This window comes from Typopeltis vanoorti, chromosome 14 (assembly GCF_054136105.1).
Source record: "Typopeltis vanoorti isolate ZY-2024b chromosome 14, IOZ_Tvanoo_1.0, whole genome shotgun sequence".
NCBI classification, from domain to species: domain Eukaryota; kingdom Metazoa; phylum Arthropoda; class Arachnida; order Uropygi; family Thelyphonidae; genus Typopeltis; species Typopeltis vanoorti.
The window spans coordinates 122,146,575-122,162,952 of record NC_143562.1 but is presented as its reverse complement, the minus strand read 5'-3'; the positions used below and the strand labels follow the sequence as shown (position 1 = coordinate 122,162,952).

General features: G+C 35.2%; 1 protein-coding gene across 8 annotated transcripts in view; it reads left to right on the top strand.

Annotated features, from left to right (window-relative positions):
* Positions 1-16,378, top strand: part of LOC150099873 (protein hu-li tai shao-like) — a 542,656-nt gene that overhangs the window by 184,525 nt on the left and 341,753 nt on the right. For all 8 annotated transcript variants that reach the window (XM_090404245.1, XM_090404248.1, XM_090404250.1 and 5 more), the window contains exon 8: positions 15,471-15,698. In XM_090404245.1, coding sequence (XP_090260371.1) covers positions 15,471-15,698 — 228 coding nt within the window. The remainder of the gene's footprint in view (positions 1-15,470; positions 15,699-16,378) is intronic.

The window sequence follows — 16,378 nt, the reverse complement described above, 5'->3', positions numbered from 1 at the left end:
TTAAACGTTTTTTATGTCATGTTTTTTGTCTTACCTGCTTACCAGCCCAGAACTCGGGGGGGTGCCAGGGGGGAGCCCCTCCTAGTATATATAGATATATATGAGACTTTCTCCTATGTGTTGTGCTACTAGCTGTAATAGATGGTTGGAAAAATTGGAGCTCACAGTGAATATCTCTAGTGTGTATGATTTATGTGGATTAAACTATCAGCTGGAGAATGGAGAAATTAAGTCACATTTTGTAGGGATTTCAGAGGCTCGATGATATCTGTGATATTGAAGTGCATAATGATAACGTTGTCAGAAGAGACTGAATAAATAAGAGAGGAATTGGTATTGTTTGTCAAGTATGATTGACTGTCTGATAATACACGTGCAGGCCACTGAATTAGAGACCTCTATGCAGACGTATGTAAGTGTCCTTTACACAGCTTTTGTGTAAAATACTTGTCACTACATCTTTTAGGAAGCTCTTTAAGAATGCTACTGTCAGTAATCTTCCATCGTGTTGATTACAGTGGGAAAAAGAAATGATCTTTTAGAGTTTGATACAGGGCTGTGCTTTTTGGTGTGTGTCTATCTGAAGCCATGATTTTGGAAACAACCGACTAGTTTCTCAATAGGTGAGATGTCCTGGGTGTTTAATGAGTGAAAAAATAACCCATGTTGCTTGTCTAAGAGGCATAACTATGATCTTAAGACAGTCTGTCAGGAACAAGATCACCATTGTATGAAAAGGCTTGCATGTACAAACAAAACTTCCTGACAAATGACTGGAAAATTTAATGACAGCTGTTCCTGAACTCATATCTCACTGAATTATATGCAGGAAATTGAAGAGGATTGATATTGGCAGCCACATGCCTATATAGAAATCATTGATTTCTGCAAAAGAACTGGAAAGTTCTTGTACATTGGAACAGACTGGAAAAAAAGTCATGTAGTCTAATGAGTCATGATACCTGGTTCTATACTGATACTAGATAGTTTGGTGGGATTCCCATGGAGTAATGAATGCACAGTTATCCCATGGTGCTTTGACACTCTCCTCCTCAGAAAAAGGTAAGTCAAAATACCAAGCGATTCTCGGTCCTTAAAATACCGTTTTTGGCACGTCAAAATTCCCCTCCAGTCTCCAGCTACCGTTCTCTATACTCCCCTGTTCGATTCTGTTTTTACTTACATTTTCGTATCTACTCCTTCCTTTTTCCTGCCAAAAACTGGTTCTCACCCATTTAGCTCACATCAACTTCGCCTTGTGCATAGTATAGAGTAAACATGCGCTAACTAAAAATAACATAATTTCTCATAGTAACCAATCAAGTGATACCACAAAGAATCTTCTGGATATATCAAAATTACATATATTACAGTTTAAAGGAATTAAATTCACAAATTATTTGCTATGAACAGTAGCACTGTTGCACCTTCGTAGTGCAATAATTGTTCAGCGTGCATGACAGACTTCTACCATCTTCCCTGGCTACCCCAAACCTGGATCTGAACCTCATTAAAAATGTATGGGACATGTTAAAAAAACAGATATGGGAGCAAAGTCCTATTCTTTTAAATCTGAACCAGTTTAAAGGACTGTCTGGCAAATGCCTGGTATATTGTAGTTGAAATCCAACATCTTGTGGACTCTATGTGAAACCGTATATGTGCTGTAATTTGGACTAAAGGTTCAACATGGTATTAAATAAATTTCTAATTCAGTGGCTGGTATGTGCTCACTGAATTAGAGTGTAAAGTGTGGTGTATAAGGATTTTATTTTATTTTTTTCCATTACTAAAAAAGAAGAACGAAGGAGCTGGTAATGCAACTAGTTGGGAGTGGGTTCTTCTGGAGATCAATGGGTATTTCATTCATCCTGTGGAAAGGACCTCTACAACCCTACCACTTTTTTTTTCCAGTGACTTCACTCCAAAATCCTAATATGATGGTGCTTTATAATGATATCTATGCTCCATCTGCTGTCAAGAAGTATATTACAGTCTCCAATACAGGTTAGTGTTACTGAGAATGAGGAAAACAGAAGATACAGGATTAACCTCTCTTCTTTGTAAAGTTCTTTTCTTGGGAGACCTTTTATAGGCACATAGAATGGTGGGGAAGGGGGACTACAGTTGGATATGCTTGACATTGTTTGGAGAGAGAGAGAGAGATGAAGAGGTACACAAATGACATCCTTGGAATTATAGAAACTAAATAGAAATGAGAGGGTCTTCTTGAAAGGTGAGGTGGAATGAGAGGGTTGTCTGTTGTCTTTTTATTAGATTTAAGGCTCATCATACTATTGTAACAAATTACTTTTTGTTATTTATGCATTTGACACATAAGCCAATGAAGAGAGTGAGGAGTTCTGTGAAAATCTATTGACCGATTATGAATCAGTGAGTAGATTTTTATGTATAAAAATCTACAGTATAATCAAAACCAAGAGGGAAGAAAAATTTATTAAACTCTCTAATTTCCCTGGTTTTTTCCTAACTAGTATCTTCTGAGTACAGTTATAACTGTGATAGGCACGTAGTTTAGTACTATGTCATCGAAGAAAACAATTTAAATTGTTTAAACAATTCATTTAAACAACTTAGTTATCTGGCACCATCTATGGGCAGGATAACCACAGAGTTAATTTAAAGAAGTCAGGCTATCAGGTCTTATAGTCTCCCAGATCTTTGGTAAATTATCATTTTACTAATTTCATATCTTCCATCTTTTACTGCAAAAACTGCTATATCCTCACTTCAAAATGAAATTAGTCATTAGTCCAATTTGTTACATAGCAGCTTATGTGGACAGTGGGGGCAGGTGATTTTTAGCTAATGATTCAAGTCATTATCTAGCTGTTTTGATACTTGTAGCTGACTTTTTCATGTAGCTAGTGTTATATAAGATTCATTTTATGTTTAAGTTCTCTGTTTTGGGAGCTAAATAAATTGCAATTAGTTTAGTAATAACTCATTTCATGAAATTAATCTTTTTGAGTAAAGCTTTGCTTGGAACAAATATGCTCTGTTTTTTGTCTTCTACTTGCCTGGTTAGCCAAGTGGATACTGTATTTGCTCATCTACCAACTGATGGATTTGAATGCCATGATGCACCAGATGTTTGAAGTTTTAAGGTGGTACAGTTTATTACTCAGTGTGAAACCACTAATTTCCATGTTTGTTTGTTTAGAGAACAAATTTTTCATGTTAAATGCTTCATATTATTTTCAGTTTTAAAAGTTCTATATTGTTTTGCCTTGCATGCTTTTCCGTACGAAGAATTATCATTTGTGTCTTTAAGCTTGGTGCTAGTTGAAGCCCATGTAAAGCTTAATGGAGTGAAAACAGTACCAAGAAAGATTTAAACCACTGGTTTAATGATTCCAGTTGGTCTATCACAGAGACATCTGGGATACAATATGAGAATTGTAATGAGGCACACAAACAACACAAAAAATAACTAGAACTTAAACTCCCTCCTCTCTGTTTCAGTGTATACAAGGTCCTTTAAAAAAAAAAAAAAAACCATCTGGATCTTACTAAGATCTGTATGTTTTTTTAATAAATTGAGTGAAACTTCCCAACATTTGGGAAACAATAATTCTTATATCTTTCACCCAGTAGCTAAGGTTGCCTACCCAATGCCCACAGAGGCTCCTCCTCTTAGGACTTTAGGCGTATCTAATATTTTCAACTTAATTTTTGTGTTGTATTGTGTCATTACATCCTCAGTTATATATCCCAGTGAAGTCTTTGTGAGAGATGTGTTATTGGAACCATTAAACCTGTTTAATTTTTTTTTAAATTCTGTTTTCACTCCATTAAACTTTAACAGAAGCTTCAACCAGCACCTAAATCTAATTACATCATTGCATTTTCTCAATTATATTTCATGTGGATTGACAGAGGCCATTTGATTGCCACTGGGGTCTTTACTTGCCCACTAGTGTTCACTGTGTTTTGTTATTTTTTTTTTTTTTAATGTGGATTGATATAAGATATTCAACTGTTTGATGATTTAAATACTTTTTATGCGTGGATAGGTGAGATGTTTTCATGTAAATGAAAAGTTTTTACACTTTAGAGTATGAAAGTGTAGCACTGTATTGGCAGGACTTTGACTAGGAGATGGATGATATCTGGGTATTGTAGCTGATGGAGATATGAAATTCAAAGAGCATTCTGCAAAAGTTTGGAAGGGTAGTGGACCAACAGCGATAAGGAGACAGTTGCGCTACTTTACAAAGCCTTGAAGAGACCACATCCTTGAAATATTGTATTTAAGTTTTATAACCTTGGGTCTATCTCTTGTGATGAAACATGGGGGTGAGGGAATCCAGAGTAAGTAATTAACGCATCATCAGGACTCATAGCAGAGAGGTAGATAGCGGGAAAAGAGGTGATATGATACTTAAGTTAGTGAACAGGTTTTACTGGATTAATGCAGAGAGTTATATATAAAATGAAGGAAACAAATAAAAAGTCATCCTCAGAGGTTTGAGTTTGGAAGAGAACAAGAGAGTTGGGAGTTGAATTTTTACATTGAGAGAGAGAGAGAGAGAGAGAGTGGGTAATTTGAATGAGTTGACAGATGCTAACATTGTGAATTGTTGGGATATGTTGCTAGTTGAGAGAGACCTTTCATAATGAGTCTCTTGACTTCATAGATATTAGTCATTAATAAATTGAGATCATTATTATGTTATAGCCAGCCTTGAATGGCCAAGTGAATACTATACCTGTATTCACTTAGTCCAGCCAGTAGACTATGGGTTCAAACTCCATAATGGATGTTGGTGCTTTGTGGATTTCTTTAGGTGGCAGATGAATTTCATCACCTAGTGTGAGACTGCTACCATGCTTATTGGAGGGTTGAAGCAACTTGAAATGGTTCTGTTTTTTCTCTGGATTATCTGACGCGCTTTAACCTACCCAAGCTACTAATAACATAGGTTTACAACTCTTCATAGGGTGGGATTCACATAAAAATATATATACAGTCATACCCCAGCTTACGCGAATCCGGAGTTATGCAGTTTCTTATATGTACGTATCACGTCCCTCTCCATGCCTCTAGTCGTATCTTTCTGGCGCCAGTCGCCTTCGCCAATGCTGCACATGCTGTGAACAACCACTGACGTGTTTCTTGTGGTCTCCATTCAAACACGATTTTTATAGTCTACAAACCTTGCGATTGTTTAATGTTATGTTCTTGATCAAAAAAAAATTTATCACATAAAAAATAATAATGTCGTCCAAAAGAAGCAAGTCCGATTCTTCTACAGCTAGCAAGTAAAGAAAAACATTGACTTTGGAAACAAGACTCAACATTATTAAGGATTTTGAAGGCGGAATGAAAATTTGTGAGCTAGCAAAGAAGTTTGATCTACAGGAATCCACAGTAAGAACAATCATAAAAGAAAGGTTTGAAGATTTTGGAGGGCATAGATTCTAACCTAGGAACGAATTGTAGCCACAAGGCAAGGAATAAAAAAATCATTGGCTTGCTATGAAGAAATTTTGCATGACAAGAAAAAGACATTATACCGTCAGACGAATCTATTAGATTTCATGAAACATCGAAATAACTTTCTTTCTTTTATGTACAAAAAACTACAATTATGATTATATCTCTTAAAAAATATAGGTGTTTTTGTAAACCTTTGGTCCCAATTAACTAATGTTTTGTATATTTAAATTACATGCAAAATTATACCCCGAGTTACGCGAATTCGACTTACGTGCTTTTTGTTGGTCCCACCTACCGCGTTACTTTGGGGTATGACTGTATATGTAATATTCAAATTAAGTGGATATTGAATCCAACATTATTTCAAAGCCAAATAGAGAAACTACGTAGGCTGTTCAATAAGTAATAAGACTATATTTATACAGAAAACAGATTACCTTTAATTGTCATCATTTACATGGTCTTTTTCGAAGTAACTACCGTGAGACGCGATGCATTTGTCCCAACGTTGCGTCCACTTCTTAAACACATGTGAAAGTCCATTTTTTGAGAGTTCTTTCAAAACTGCCTCCGCAGCTTTTACACATACTTTGTTGCTTTTGAAATGGCAGCCTCTTAGTGGTTTCTTGAGCCGAGGAAACAGCCAGAAATCGCACGGTACGAGATCAGGACTGTATGGAGGGTGTGATAGGATATCTATGTTGTTTTTCTGCAAAACGTCCACTACACAACCAGCAATATGTGGCCTTGCATTATTGTGGTGCAATAAGAAGCCATTCCTCAGCAATGGATGCTTCCTTTTGACCTGCTGTACTGTAATTCTGCGATCCTCCCTGATGATAATTGCTGCTGTGTTGATCATTGTCTCTGTGATGGACGTTGAAGTCTTCCCTCACGTTCAAGTTCTTCCACATTTTGCCTTCCTTCCTTAAAAGTTTTATGCCAGCGAAAAACACTTGCCCTCGACATTGCTTCATCGTGGAAAGCTTTGCCTATCATGTTAAAAGTGTCCGATGCCAATTTTTGCAAACGCACACAAAATTTAATCGTATAATGCTGTTTCAAGGACGCTTCCATTTCGAAGACTGGTCGTGCCTCGTAGGCCAGCTGAAACAAGTTTGCGTTTAGTCACGTGACACTCTGGCACATCAGCCCGTATATGCCATCTATCAACCTCTTTTGTTAATACAGACAGCAACATTTCTTTATTCAACAGAAATTAATATTGTGATGAGTGGTTTTGCGACAGCAAAATTAGTCTTATTACTTATTGAACAGCCCTCGTACAAGAGTTTCATGCCGAATATAGAAACTATAAAAATTTCGGTGCATCCAAGCTTAAGCAAACCTTTCACGACAAGGGGCAACTCGTAGTAAATGTGGAGTAAGCTCTGATCACTATCCTTAGTATTTGCCATAATGTAAAACACATCTCCTAGCGGATATGTGTGTATGATGTTATACATTATGAGGGTGGGTCACTACCTAGACCGGTTTCGACCTATTTTGAGGTCTCATCAGTGGGAGCCAGACCAGGTATATGTAAATCATCAGATTGTAGTGATGCAGAAATTGTACTTTACCATACGAGTTGCTAAAAAAAGGTGTTCCATCACAAAAGGCACCAAGAATTACAGAAAAAGAGAGCCAGAAGACTTCACTTTGGCGATGCAAAATTATTCAAATTAAGTGGATATTGAATCCAGCATTATTTCAAAACCGAATAGAGAAACTACAAGAGTTTCATGCTGAATATAGAAACTATATGTTTCGGTGGATCCAAGCATAGGCAAACCTTTCATGACAGGGGCAACTCGTAGTAAAGGTGGTATAAGCTCTGATCACTATCCTTAGCATTTCCCATAATGTAAAACATGGTGTGGGTAGCGATTTCCCCCCCCATAATGTGTAACATCATACATCTCCACTAGGCGATGTGTTTTACATTATGGGAAATACTAAGGATAGTGATCAGAGCTTACTCCACTTTTACTACGAGTTACCTATGTCATGAAAGGTACGCTTGGATCTGCTGAAACTTATAGTTTCTATATTCTCTCTTATTTTATGGAGTCTTATTTAGCTAAAACAAACCCATATTGTTTTTTATTAAGTAATATGGCTTTCAGTTGATTTTTGTAAGTATATTTTGCCCACTCAGCACATAACTGAAAAAGCTGAGTTTGAGGATTTCTGTTTTTACTTTTCTGATAACCTTTTTTAACATTACAGGATTTTTGCTCTTCTTGTTCTTTTATGTGATATTGAGCAACAGTTGGTTTTAATTGTCATATGTTGACTAGAGTTAATAGTTGCTATATGTAAAATTTAGAGAGAATAAGGTAAGATTTTTAAGTTGATCTATTCCTACTTTGAAAGTGATACCATCTCTTTCATTAGCCACTTTTCACTATCATTACATGTTCTGTATAATGTGTTACTAATTGTCTAAGGCATATGTACAAAATGAATTTAAAGGAAAATCATTTTGTAGCATCTTTTAAAATTAAGTTCTATACCAAAACATACTGAAAGGATTTACTAAATTCACTTACGAAATATACACCTCTCTGACACTTCAAGTTCCTTAGTACTGCACGAGAGTTTTTGTTCTCTTAGGTTTCTGCCTAGTCTCTGAGGAGAACCAACCAGTTCGAAACAGCTGTCAGCCCAGTGAAACCTTATCAAAATGGACCAATAGAAGGCATCCATATATTTGCCTTGGGAAAGTGATCATGTTTTCTATAAGGTCCGCACTAGGGCAACTCGCAAATGCAGGCGAGTGTATTTCTGTAAGCTCTCTGGTTAAATTTCGTACAAAACTTTCATAGTTTCTGCATTCGGCTTGGAAATAATGCTGGATTTAATATCCACTTGATTTATATAATCCTGAAAGGATGTTTTGGTATAGAACTTAAAATAGCCTACAATAAGGATAAAAGTGAAAACATATAGTAAGAGAAGAAACAAAAACGTATGAAGGAATAAAAATATAAGTTAGAAACAAGGAATGCTAAAAGAATTATAGTATAGACATAATATGGAAACAAGTGAGATTTTGCAGATGATGGAGGCAGAATTCAAAGTCATATGTAGAAACTGGCTAAGGATGAGTGTGTTAGGAAGCATGTGATGTCCATGTTCCTCTTGTGGCATATAGCGAGTATGTTAAATGGGCTACCATTTAGATGTGTGTGTCTTCGGTAAATGGGTAAATGTATTCAAGAAGAGGTATTTAAGTGCGAGTATCTAAACAGACCCTCCATTGATGGGTCTTGGAACTCCCTAGGGGTGCATTCAAAATAGTAATTCAAATATAAGCATAAAAACTAGTTGAACTAGCCAACATGCTAAAATTGCTAAAACATGCTAAAATTGATGGTCTTATCCACTTAGCAAAATAAATAAAATAAGTTGCTCTTCCTTGCTCTCAAGCCAATAAAATCTCACCTTGTTTTCTAATAAACTTCACGTCTAGCTGTTCTCATCATGAATTGAAATGACCATCATTAATTTTGCAGACTTATTACAAGTTTTTTGTTCCAAGACTTATGCGAAGTCTGACACAGCAAAAATGAGACTGTGCCTGTATCTCTTTAACATTTGATTTGATTTGATCTTTCAGAAGAGGTAGAAGTAGTCACAGGGAGCCAGGTCTGGCGAATAGGGTAGGTGCTCAAGTAAAGTGTTGTTGTAATTAGCTAAAAACTGCTTCACAGACAAAGCGTTGTGAGCTGGCACATTGTCTTGGTGCGAAATCCAACCGTTTCTTCACAATTCTGGTCATTCTCATGTGTTTGTGCAATTTTGTCTTCAAGGTAATACTGCTGATTTACTGTCTAGCCACTGGGAACTCACTCTGCCATTACAGTACCCTTTATATCGAAGAAAACAATCTACGTGGCTTTGCACTTCGAACGACTCGTGTACTATTTTTGGTTATGGAGATGTTACTGACTTCTCCTCATTGATTGTTGCTTGGTTTCCAGATCATATGTAAATATCCAAGTTTCATCTCAAGTAATTACCGAATTCAACAACTCTGGTTCATCTTTAATGCGTTGCAAAAGGTCCAACCACAGTTCCTTGCCACGTTCTTTTTGTTGATCTGACAACATTTTTGGAACCATTTTTGCACAAACCTTTTTCATTTTCAATTCTTCCGTTAAAATGTATCAAACACTTTCTCAGCTACAGCTGGAACACCCACCCAACCTTCTGTCCTTTCGAATCACATCTTGCACTTTTTTAATGTTGTCATTGGTAACTGCAGTGCATGGATGGCCTGGGCAATCATCATCTGTCACGCTTTCTCTGCCTTCCTAAAATCGTTTGTGCCATTCAAAAATGCATGCACGAGACATGCACTCTTCACTGTAAGTCTCAGTCAATAATTGAAAAGTTTCTGTCACAGATTTCTTCAGTTTCACAAGAAACTTGATGTTTACTCGCTGTTCACTCTTGCACTCCAACATTTTCTGACCGAGGGTAAGAAAATGTCTATATTTGAACATGTCCACTCGTACTGAGTAAAGCGATGGAGTTGAGCCTTGTCTTATGCTGACAGATTAGAACATGTTCTATAACCATCTCTTTCTCTCTCTCCTCCCACTCTCTAATACCAAGCTATAGGATTTGTCTCATTTTTTTTTTTTTTTGTGTCAGACCTTGTACATTCTTACGCATATTTATCTCATAAATCTCTCTCTCACACACACACACACCCCCTCTTTCAGTAATTTTAGAAAATTCTGCAAAATGATTATCTTCTTTCCTTTCAAGGATGTTCAGGTATCTCTCCATATTAATATATCTTTCAAAAAAGAAAAATTTAACGAGTAACATTTTTAACACATGAGATCTTATTAGCCTTACAGGGCTGTTATGTTGAGGTAGCTAAATATCAAATAAGCCTTGCTAAGCAAATATTAATTTTATTAAAAGGAGCTATGTGTGAACCTTACAGGAATCCTAAACTATTTTATGTGCATTTTTCAGTGCTGTAATGCAATGAAATAGAAATATTATTATAAGAAATATTTTCCTTTCTTGAAATATAATTAAACTGAAATTGTGTATTGTTTTTATATGATGATAATAAAAAAAAAAATAAATAACTTGGAGTGTGTCACTTTCAGATATGCATGTGAGAAGCCCTTTAGCAAAATATTGTCAGAATTTAGTATATAGGATTTTCTGAAATGTACTTCTTATATTAGATAATTAAATAGATTTTGGGTAGAGGGATAATTCTTTTGACTGGCTTATTGTTTCAATAGTTTTAAGTTTTTATTCTGAAGGAACATATTGCTATTATACAAGTATTTCCATGGAGTCAGATGACTCATTGCTGAAGATCCATTATTCACAGATAATAGCAATGATTCGTGCAGTTCCTATTATATTTCTTACACTTATTTACTTATGAAGTAACACCACCACCTCTGGCAACCCATTCCACCCATCACTACCTCCAAGCAAAAAAATCTAGCATCCTTACTAACCACACTGTTACATAATTTCCTTGTTCTCTCCTTTCCTGTCATTGTACTGAAAAATATTTTCAGTATTAATACTATAAAATCCCTAAGTATGAGAAATTTTCTTTTGGATTTATTACTGGACCATAGTTCTTTATAAATATATACAATCGTCGACAAGTTTACAAATATTGTAAACTTGTCAACGATGCAGACATCGTCACACATGCTTGATAGGTCCAGATGAACACAGAATTGTTCTCTCTTCATTATCATTTCCATAATAATAATAATAATAATCATTCCCATCATTAACAGTTACCTAACATTTTCCATCTTACACATAGATTCTCATGATTCCTCCCATCAGAATTCAGTTTCCCAGACTGTGTTAGTTCTTATATCAGTTATTAATTTTTCAAGACTCCTGATGCCAAACACATTCAAGTGTAGGCCATCTCTCTTATACAAATCCAATCTTCCCTCAAACTCACTCCACACATTTAAAATCTTACATCCATTCCTTCAACATAGCCCACACATTGAAGCATTTGCCAACATAGCCCTTCTTTTCCATCATATCTAGGTAATATACTAACAATTTTTACTTTCTCACTCTTCATATGTATGAAGAGTGAGAAAAGTAATCCAGGCTTTATTTAGGGGAACAGTAACTTCTCTATCCCTGCTTGTATTCTTCAACAACTGCATAATCTAAACTTCAACTTCCTATCTGCAATCATCCCCCCCCCCCCTTCACCCAAGTCCCTGTCGTCGTCATTTTTCTGCAGTTCAGTTCCATCAATATAGTACACAGCTTTCTTACCAAAGTGCCATAACCTTACTTACACTTGGCCATGTTAAATTGGCAGCTATTTACCTTTGTGAATACTGCTTGTCTTTGTGCAGGATCTCTACATCACGTTCATTTACTATCACTCTTCCTAGTTTTGCATTTCCTGTCAAATGATTTCCTATATCGCTGATGTACAAATTAAACAATGGAGGACTGAGTACTAAGCCCTGTGGTGCACCACTGTTCACCTACTTTCTCCTGGATTCAACTCCTCCATAAACCACTCCAAAAAGTCTTTGTCTATCAGCCACCTGCTAATCCATATCACCAGAGTTCTATTTGAAATCCTGTCAAATGCCTTTGCAAAGTCTAGCAGTATGACTGAGTAGCCATTTTCCTTATCTAACTCCATTGTCATTTATTATTTAAAAAAAAAAAAAAAAGTAAGGCAAATTACTAAGGCAAGACTAACTTGCAAAAAAAAAAACCATGTTGTCCCTTATGGAGTTTGGGTACATTATTTCATACATAGGGAAGCTCCAAAGGAATGCCACCAGAATTTAAAACTGTGATATACAACTGTAAAGCTAGTTAACTTTTATTAAAGCCTCGACCATTAAATAACAGGTTATTTTCAGTACTCTGCAATGAAATGGGCAGTGAATATATACAACTTTTGCTTCATTCTGAAATTCGCTGGCTTTCCAGTGACAAAGTACTAACAAGGTTATTTCAATTAAGGCACGAAGTTTTATTATTTGTAAATGAACGCATTTCTGATTTTGCATCACTCCTTGTTGACGAAGCATTGTTATCAACACTATCCTATCTTTCAGACATTTTTTCGAAATTAGATGAACTAAATCTCTCCCTTCAGGGAAATTCTTTAATTGGTCTTGATGCCTATGACAAAATAAAGGCATTCGAGAAAAAAACTGGTTTTATGGATTAATTATGTAAAAGACAGACAGTTTGCACCTTTTCCAACATTGGAATCCTTTTTAGTGGAAAATATTTTTGTTGATTCTGAGTTTCTGGAAAAAGTTTGTGACCACCTCAAAAATCTGAAATGGAATTTTGAAACATATTTTTCGAATAACTTTTATAAGAAATTTCTGTGGGTTTGCGATCCATTTCAGGCTTACAGTCACGAGAACGAACCGTTCCATATCGAAAAAGAACAGTTAATTGAGCTTTCAAGTGACAGTGGACTTAAAATGCAATTCCGTGATCTTGCTTTGGCTCAATTTTGGATCTCGCCTTCAGTGAGAAGTGAATTTCCCGAATTATCTAAAGATGCATTGAAAATAGTCATGCAGTTTTCTATAACCTATCTTTGTGAGAAAGGATTTTCATCTCTCCTTCAAATAAAAACAAAATACAGAAATCGTCTTAGTGTGTGTGCCGATCTTCGACTGAAGTTGACCAATATTGAGCCAGATATCCAGCAACTCTGCAAGTGCCGAGAAGTTCAACCATCTCATTAAAAGTAAGTAGTAACATAATTATATCATTTTATTTATTCAGTAATAAAAATTAAAACTTTGTTCAATGATGATACACTTTTAATCGTTTACTTCGAATTTGTTTCCATATGTATTCAAAACATGTTTTTAGATTTATTATGTTATAAATGACAGTTTTTCCGAAATGTTGGTAATTGCTACATAGGTGTTTAAAAAAAATTACAAAAAGTCAAAATGAAATATAGGGAAATAAATTAAAAATTGAAGTAAAACTTTAATTCCAACATTATAAAATGTTATTTTTCTTGCTTTTCTGTTCGCAAAATTGTCGATGACATTGTCGAAGTCTATTTCATCACTCATTTGCTGTTTTATAGACAGTATGGAAAAATTTCTTGAATGCCAAAAAAGTGCCCCCCCCCCCCATGCCTCTGTAACTTAGTGGTCCGTAGAATTGTTTTAGGCATTTTACTGGTCCTTGGGTTTAGAAAGGTTGAGAAATGCTGTACTGGACATATTAATAACAATTGACACATACAGAAAAATAGAATTTACTAACTCATAATTTCTTCATTATTACCCAGACATTGTCAGGAAGAGAGAAGGGATCACTTGACAACATTCAAAAAAACAAGAAAAAAGAAAACTGTGGTTTTAAAAATGAAGAATTAAAAATACAGAACTAAAAACCTGAAACCAATATACACACAAGCCAGCAACACAAATGACTGCTACTGTTCCATTGCACAAATCTACTCTAAAGGGCTTACTTGCTTTATTAATTTTTTTATTGATTAATTTTATTCATGTCTTATTTATTTCATGGTTTTATTTATGTTTTATTTCCGCTATTTGATATATTTCTTTGCCCATTTATTGGTTCTTCACCATCAGCATTATTTACAATCTCATAATTCTGCACTAAATATTGTGGTATCTTTGCCTTCAAAATATCATATGTCTGATTAGTACTCTTTCAAAGAAAATAAATTTTAATTAGTAAATAAACTATTAATTTTAGCTTACCCTTTGGAATAAGGAGAAGAAGCATATCATCCTAAAAGCCTTGCTATTTTCACTATGCTTAAAATTACTTTGTTTCAGAATATAACTTTCCATTTCAAAATAAAAATCCTGCATTATGCATTTCCTGGCATGATTGTCTGAGTGGATATCATCTCCACTTCTAGCCAAGAGATGTGATTTCATATCTTACTGTAGCATGAATATCTGAGTTTTTAGGTAGATGATTTTCATTTCTTGGGATGCAACTATTAACTTGCTTAGTGGAATCCTGAAATGACTCAGGAAAGAGTTCTTCGTGTTTGAACTTTAGAATAGGGATTCCAGATTATTTTACTCAGTCCATCAACATTGGTGGTTTTTTCCTTCAGTCGTTTCCAACCCTGCGTGACTTAACTTAGTAGATTGCTTTGTAGGTTGCAGACAAAGTGTTCCTGGTGAGATTTTTACATGGTAGTTCACCATTACTCCCCCCCCCCCCCCAATTTTTATCCTGGCTTGGAACTGGCATATGGCTGGGATGTATTCATGACTGTAATCCATCTGTGTTCACTGGGCCAGTTTGCCTGTTCTGAGGGATGAATCCCCCCCACACACACACTTCCAAAGGAGACCAGCTAATTTACTGTTCATTGAAATAGACCTACGTCACTGATGGAAATCGAACCCAGGTCTTTCAGACCAAAGGGCTTCATCTATATCAGTGTGTCTCAACGTGGGCAATTTGAATATTTGGGGGCAATTAGAAAATGTACATATTTATATTATACTTTTTCAGAACTTGGCTGACTATTATGCTAGGGGGGGCATCAAAATCTTTGAGACGTTGAGGTGGGCTTCAAGATCTTTAAGACGTTGAGAAACACTAATCTATACTGACTGCGGAAGCTCTCCATCCAATTGCTAATATGCAATACATAACCTTTTGTGAGTAGGATGCACATTGAGAGGAGAGAATAATTCTTTTGACTGGCTTATTGTTTTGATAGCTTAAATTTTATTCTAGTGTTTTTGATATTAATAATGCTTAACAACTTCTCATCAGATGCAAAATAAGTCGACAAACTGGTATATTAAACAAATTTTCTTATTACCTTAAAATATATTTAGTGTAATTTTTAATCTGTAAGATGAACAGCAGGTATCAGCCTAACCCTTTTTATGGAAATTTGACATTTTGTTTTATAATTCTGTTTCTTAATTTTATAAATGCTGACACTAATAAATGGTGTTATTATTAGGTCAGATTAATGCCCATTGGATTAGAAAATATTCAGCTGATGTCAAAGGAAACAGTGGAGAAGGTCCGTGAAATAGTGAAAAACATTGGACAACAAACTCAGGGAAAAGGTGACGAGCCACCAGGTGGTGATGAAGATAAAGAAAAGGCTGAACCAAAAGAGAAACCCAAAAAGTGGAAAGTGTGGGATTTGGAATTTGAATCTCTGATGCGAACATTAGATAATGCAGTGAGTATTTAAGATTGGTTTCACTTTTGTTAAAATTACCATTTTAACTTTTTATTTTTAATGTGACCTAGCACATTAGTGGAGTAAGAGTGGATAACATTGGATAATAAATTAAATTTATATTTTTTCTTCATAATGTGTTTTTAATAAAAATATAAGTTTAACAAAAAAAAAAAACAAGATTTTGTTATAATGTTAGCCTTTATTGAATCTTTTTTTGATGTAAAGGAATTATGTTAAGTTTAAAGAAACGGTTCTTTAAAGAACATTTCAATTTTATTGATAGTTTTGCTCAGTGTTTATGGACATGTCTGGAGCATATCCATATTCCATTTTCCTTGGTAACATTAATAATGTTTAGCTGGATATTTTTGTCATGCTTGTCACTAATATTATCCATAAGGACAAGAGCCTGAAGGACATGCTACCTAGTACGATACTTAGATGTTGATTATCACTGTTTTTTTTTTTTTTTTTTTTTGCTTCAAGGAAGAAACTCATTAAATGGATATTAAATTGCCTTGGCCAGCACCAAAAGGCATTTTCATAGGCACAAAGATATGATATGCAAATACAAACAGGTACAGCCATAAAATGGCAAACATAGACTGGATTTAAAATGGTGTAATCGTAATGTCCTAATGGCACCTCTGTATATTTGATTTTGATTATGGATACAC